The 6,216-nt window shown below is 35.9% G+C and overlaps 1 protein-coding gene across 1 annotated transcript; it reads left to right on the forward strand.

The window, feature by feature from the left end:
- The first annotated feature begins 2,158 nt into the window (after nucleotides 1-2,158).
- LOC141600436 (uncharacterized) lies at nucleotides 2,159-5,743 on the forward strand. Its single transcript, XM_074420674.1, has 8 exons — nucleotides 2,159-2,297; nucleotides 2,518-2,780; nucleotides 3,539-3,631; nucleotides 3,803-3,947; nucleotides 4,080-4,190; nucleotides 4,290-4,372; nucleotides 5,093-5,150; nucleotides 5,365-5,743. The coding sequence occupies exons 2-8, from the start codon at nucleotides 2,526-2,528 to the stop codon at nucleotides 5,442-5,444; spliced, it is 825 nt and encodes a 274-aa protein (XP_074276775.1). The 5' UTR covers nucleotides 2,159-2,297; nucleotides 2,518-2,525; the 3' UTR covers nucleotides 5,445-5,743.
- Nucleotides 5,744-6,216: the final 473 nt, after the last annotated feature.

Genomic DNA, 6,216 nt, shown 5'->3' on the forward strand with positions numbered 1-6,216 from the left:
TGGAGATAACAATTAAGACCTAAACACGAGAATCATTGAACAAGCTCGAGATCGCAGATGCAAATGAATCGATACATGGAGATTTGACTCTTTTGAAAAACGATTGAAGACTTTTAAAATAGAAAACAGTTTTGCAAATAAGTTGAAGAACAAGAGCTGATGTTTTGCAAAGTGTTTTAACAATTAATGCTCAGAAAAGTCTTAGGTAATAAATGATGCAAAGGCTCCTTATTTATAGTGAAAACAATCACCTAAAGAGTACACTTTAAAATAATTTGATCCATTAATAAAATAAGTAGCCTTTGAGTGATGGTAAGTGTTAGGGGTTGCTTGAGCACACAAAACTTTAGTCTTTTTCAGAAAACTAAACCTCAAACACTCAACATGTGACAACTTACCACAAATGGAAGAGTGCTTTAGTACTTGACTAAATCAACTTTCCATTTATGTAAAAGTAGATGCACAACTTTAGAGGAGTCAACATGTGAGATTTGCAAATTGATTTTTCAGATTTGTTTTCAAACTGGGATAATTCAAATGTAAAATCTTTGAGAATATGAAATTTATAAAGATTTTGACACTTAAACATTTCGTATAAAAGTTCCTCCATACGGTAGTATCAAAAACCACGGTGCAGTGCACTGTTGCATGGTTTTGCAGCCACTTGACGTAAATGAAAATGTTACACTTACTCTTACATTTTTCGACTAATGCTAAGATCATATCATTGTCTTGACTTCTTCTTGACTTCATCTTGATCATGTTAAGCCGTCTTTGAGAGTCCATTTGATTGCTTCAATCACTAAGCATTTGTAATCGTTTACAACATTTGACTAAGGCTAAGGGATTTCTTGTCATAACTTCATCTTGATCATTCTTGAACCATCTTTGGAAATTCATTGAGTGCTTCAAATGCTAAACATTATAACTAAGAAGCAAACAATTAAATAACAATGAAACTTGACATCATCAATCAAGTGTGTTCTAACAAGTTATTAATTTCAGTTTCACTATTATAATTGTATTTTTCCTTGAAAAGTAGCAGTTCCAAAATCTTGGGTGTAAAAAATAAAATAGGGCTTTTCTACGGTATACACCATGTTTTTTTTTAAAATTCAACCTTTATACCCTCAATTTTTAAGAAACATGTAATATACCCATGAATTTCGAGATTAGTTCGTAAAACACTCCCAAGTATCCTAATTCAAATGGTTACATATTGTCACAAAAAATTGTACATTGATGAGTAAATAAGGATTATATCAATGGCTCTATGTATTTTGGATGAGTATTCAACTAAACTACTCAAATATAATATTTAAAATTATAAAGTTCTTAACATTTCGGGTATTTGTAGAACAATTTATTGAATTTAGGGATAATTTGTATGATTTTGGAAACCGGGGATATATCGTAGAATTTGAAAAAAAAAAATATAGGGGTACATCATAGAAAAATCCAATAAAATTAAAATGTTGTTGCTTTCGACAATGGGAGAGGAGAGTTGGGGGGATGGTGGTGAAATAGGTGGTAATAGATGTAAAATTGTCGGAATTTTAAATTTGGGTCGCTTTACTCATAGTCTCAAACATTTTGGGTAAATTGCACATCAGACAACAGCAAGGGCATCATATTTAGATGTGGCACTCGGGTCGGTTACGGGTCGTGTCAAAGCGGGTCAGGTCATAACGGGTTCGGGTTGTGCCGGGTTAGTGACGAGTTCGGTCGATTGCAGGTCATATCGGGCCATCTTCGGGTCGGGTCATTAGCGGGTCACTGCGGGTGGCAAGTCGGGTCGGGTCATTAGCGGATCAGTAACGAGTCAGATTATCAACTTATATTTTATCTTATGTATTTAGTTTTTTATGGTAATTTTATGTTTAAACAATGTGTAGGTGTATTAATTGTGGTTTTAAGTAAAAACAATCAAGATAAAAGTCAATTTGGTATTATTTACATCATTATTAAGCTAGTTCATTATTGGGTTATCCATAGATTGAGTCAATATCGGATCACGGGTCGGTCTGGTTGGGTTCGGGTTGGAAAAATTAATGATGTTATCGGTTATCAGCTCATGTTGTATTCAGATCGGGTCGATTTCAATTCACCCAATTTTCAGGTCCTATTAAATCGGTTTCATCGGGTCGGGTCAGTTTTTAGAGTCTCTAATCATAGTCCTTTACTCCTTGTCAATTAAATTGAGAAAAACCTCAGTCCTCTTATCTCATTTCGTTCCTCGTCATAAACCCTAAAGAAAACCGGCGAACTACGACAACTATTCTTCTCTCTTGTTTCAGGTATAAACCCTAATTTACATATTTTTAGGTCTAATTCGACCTTTTAATTTAGTACGGAATATAATAATTACTGTGCTTCTGTGTTTATATTGTATCTGTTTTTATATTGTAATTTGATTATTCTAAACACAATATGGAGAAATATTGTGAGTTTGAAGATGAAAATTGATTAGTTGTTTGTTTGATTTTGATTATTATAAACTTATGTTATTGTTATTAGGTTAGAAAATGCCGAGGCCGTTTGCTGTGAAACATGGAAAGAAGAGGAAGAAGAGAGAGGAGAACTATGATAGAGATGAGATAGAGAAAGAGGGGTCACCAGAAATTGATGGTGTTGATCCTACAGCTGAAGATAATAGAGTTGCCGACGATGTTGTTAATGATTTACCCGGCATTCCAATCACTATTTCTAATCAATCTAACAAGTCCGGAGCTATTTTCGTTCTTGAAAGAGCTTCCTTGGAAGTCGCCAAGGTCGGAAAGGTATATATATATATTTATCACTCTCTCTTTTACTGTCTACTGAAAATTGAGCATCTATTCAGCCTTCTCGTTTGTGCTTGTGTGGCTCTAAGAATCCGAATTTTTTAAAAGGTTTCGGCCCAAATAATGTGTATGGTTTTGTATGAATTTCCTTGTCAACGCGATGGGAGTATGGAGTGTCTTGTATGAATTTCTGAGGTTATTGTAGTGTTGTTGGATCCCAGTGCAGTGATAAGACACTACAAATTTATTTACGTGAATTTGCAGAGTAGAGGTTAGATGATAGCACGTCGCATGACTGTTCTTGTGCATCTCCTACTTTTATTCATGGGTGTCTCTGGCTAAAGCTCTTTACAGTTCCGTCTATTACTTGCCCCCCCACAGAAAAAGAAAGGTGTCTCTAGCAATATTTTAGGTTTCGAAGAAGACTTTGTCTCAATGTAGGCATGTAGCAAGTGAGTCACTGAGAAAGTGTACTTAATTGCACATTATCTAGGTTTTCTAATTAGACACTTGTTTAATCGAATTTTCTTGTCTTTAGAGGAATCGAGAGGAGAACTTTAGTAATAGATTCCATTGTGAGCATAGGCTGGTGATTGAAATACCATATTTAGCTTTCTATATGCTTATGCTCTTCGCTTGTATTGTCTAGGGATTGTTTCATTTCTCTCTTAAAAGTTGTTTCATTGTGCAATGGATAAGCTGTAAAGTAGTAAATTTTTGTCAGATTTTTAATTCTACTATGTATACTTGTGCAGACATACCAAATTTTAAACTCCGAAGACCATGCAAATTTCCTGAAAAAGCACAATAAGAACCCAGCAGAATACAGGCCAGACATTGTTCATCAGGTCTGTGAGATTCTTACCCGCTCTTTCATTACTTAAATTCTTTGTTGCAAGGAAAATATATCTCCTTTTTGTCTACTGTCGTACGAATATTTTTTGTATGCGGCTATGCCTGCATCTTTTTGTAATGGACTATTGTTTTTTAATCAGTTGCTTTAATAAACTCGTGTCCAGGCGCTTCTAATGATATTGGACAGCCCTTTGAATAAGTCTGGAAGAATACGAGCTGTTTATGTCAGAACTGAGAAAGGTGTCCTTTTCGAGGTTAAGCCTCATGTTCGTATTCCAAGGACATATAAACGTTTCGCTGGTGTCATGTGTAAGTGATGATTTAAACTTGTGTTTTAAAGTGGAAGAAGAATTAAATTGTGTAGCCTCTTGCATGAAATTTTTCCTTAGAGCTTGATATAAGCCTTGCATATGCAACCCACATTGCTATTTATCATTACAGTGCAGCTGTTGCAGAAGCTGAGCATAACTGCTGTTGGCAAACGTGACAAACTTTTCCGTGTTATAAAAAATCCAGTCACTCAGTATCTACCTGTTGATTCCCGTAAAATAGGTAACAACTTTGCTTTTTGGGCGCTCCTTTGTGATTGAGATAAAGTGCACCTTATACTATTTTCTCCATGTAGTTGACATTTATTTACTCTTTCATCAGGCTTCTCATTTAGCTCAGAGAAGCTAGTTGACATTCAGAAATATGTAGCTGCTGATAAAGCCGATGCCAATTACGTCTTTGTGGTATGTGTTAAAAGCGGCACTTATTTTGCTATGTTATTCATTTCTCTTTTGTGTTTCAGTGATCAAAATATATTTGATTTTGGATTATGATGGCATAAAGCAACATGGCTCACTAAATCGGCCATATTTTGAGTTAGTAGTCATTTGTCGCAACTTGTAAAAATATCCTCGTTTAATTTTTACTAAGGTGTTGCTCTGTGACCGTGAGGTCACGGGTTCAAGTCCTTGGAGCGGCCTCTTGCCAAAGTGGCAAGGGAAGGCTTGCCCCAATTACACCCTTGTGGTGGGACCCTTCCCCGGACCTTCGCCTAGCGGGGACGCTATCGTGCACCGGGTTGCCCTTTTTTATCTGGAAGTAGTCTCTCCATGTTCTTAACACTTATGTTGCTCGGACTCTTCCATATTACCGTGCATACCCGTGTTAGATACTCAACACTCGGATGTGAGTAGGACACTCGGACACTTCATTTCAGACCTAAAACATGAATTGTTTTTCAGAAAATAGACCAATCTGATACTTGGACACACACCCATGTCGGATACTTCTAACCGAGTCCAAGCAACATAGCTTAACACTGGGGAAAGGTTATGTGCATCTTAGTATCCTACCTCTTTACGTTGCTATTAGAGGAAACCCTTGAGACTCTAGAGTAATGTTGATGTTTTATTCATTTTTCCTTACTTGAAAGACTAGTTTTAATTGAATATTTGATTATTTAGGTTGGTGCTATGGCTCATGGGAAGGTTGATAAGGAATATGTGGAAGATTATATATCAAGTAAGATTACCAACTTCTTTAGCAAAGTTATATGATCAAGTAAGATTAAGCTTAAGAGTTAAGATGTAAAAGCAACCTGGATTTCTGTTGATGGCACGTTTTTTTAGCTTTTATGTTCTTAATGGATTAATTGACAGACAACTGGGAAGCCGTGTCCTACTGTATGCTTCTTGGAATATGAATAGTGCTGATAGTTTACTTCCTGAATTTGCAGTTTCAGGCTATCCAATGAGTGCTGCATGGTGTATAGCAAGAATTTGTGAGGGCTTGCAACAGAAATGGACCGTCCTGTGATCTGTGAAACCATTAGGCATTAGTTTACCAATAGCCTTGTTTAGCCGAACTTTGATCGAGTGTTGGGGGATCTGCTACTCTTAAACCCAAAGTTTAGCAATCTGTACTATGTTGCATAGACTATAGACATCGATTCTCATTGGTCTGCAGTTCAATTTTGAGGACTATATATAATTTACTCTTAATGTTATTGTTTTGTATGTACTATAAGCTTTAAGGTTCTGGTCACCAGAACTTTGAAATATCAGACCTAGTTAAAAAGTGTATTGTTGAGAATGCAAATGGTCATTTGCCAGCCATCATATGCAAGCAATGGAGAGCGAGGCAATGCATTTACAAGTAACCGCATTGTGCTTTTTACAGACCATGAAAGCTACTTTACATTTGCACAGCACAACTAGTTTGGTTGTGCATTTACAAGTAACCCGCATTGTCCTTTTGGTTGCCAAACACAAATATGAGAATTTGTGTTTGGATAGTGCACTCGTTTCGACAGGCATATTTAGGCATAAAATATACTGGTGAAAAGGTATAAGAAAGAACGTTATCAAGTAAGCTATGTATGACGTTTTTGTTTTGCGAGTTACATTTGACTTTCAGTTGCATTTTGAGAAAAATTATGAATAGTATATGATACAACTATAAATAAGACTTGCAAGGAGTAATGAATCTGCAAAAAAGATGTAAAAAGGAATGAAAAACTGGAAATAAAGCTGAGAATTGCAATAAAAGATGATAGAAGAATAGCCGTTCAATTAAGGAAAATTGATAG

The sequence above is a fragment of the Silene latifolia genome, chromosome 9 (genome assembly GCF_048544455.1).
Source record: "Silene latifolia isolate original U9 population chromosome 9, ASM4854445v1, whole genome shotgun sequence".
Taxonomy (NCBI): Eukaryota; Viridiplantae; Streptophyta; class Magnoliopsida; order Caryophyllales; family Caryophyllaceae; genus Silene; species Silene latifolia.

Excerpts from the sequence above, each read along its gene's own strand:
- LOC141600436 (XM_074420674.1), top strand. The coding sequence starts at position 2,526 with ATGCCGAGGCCGTTTGCTGTGAAACATGGAAAGAAGAGGAAGAAGAGA. Across the intron at positions 3,632-3,802 it reads GGCCAGACATTGTTCATCAG|GCGCTTCTAATGATATTGGA; the intron begins GTCTGTGAGATT and ends ACTCGTGTCCAG. Across the intron at positions 4,373-5,092 it reads ATGCCAATTACGTCTTTGTG|GTTGGTGCTATGGCTCATGG; the intron begins GTATGTGTTAAA and ends TTGATTATTTAG.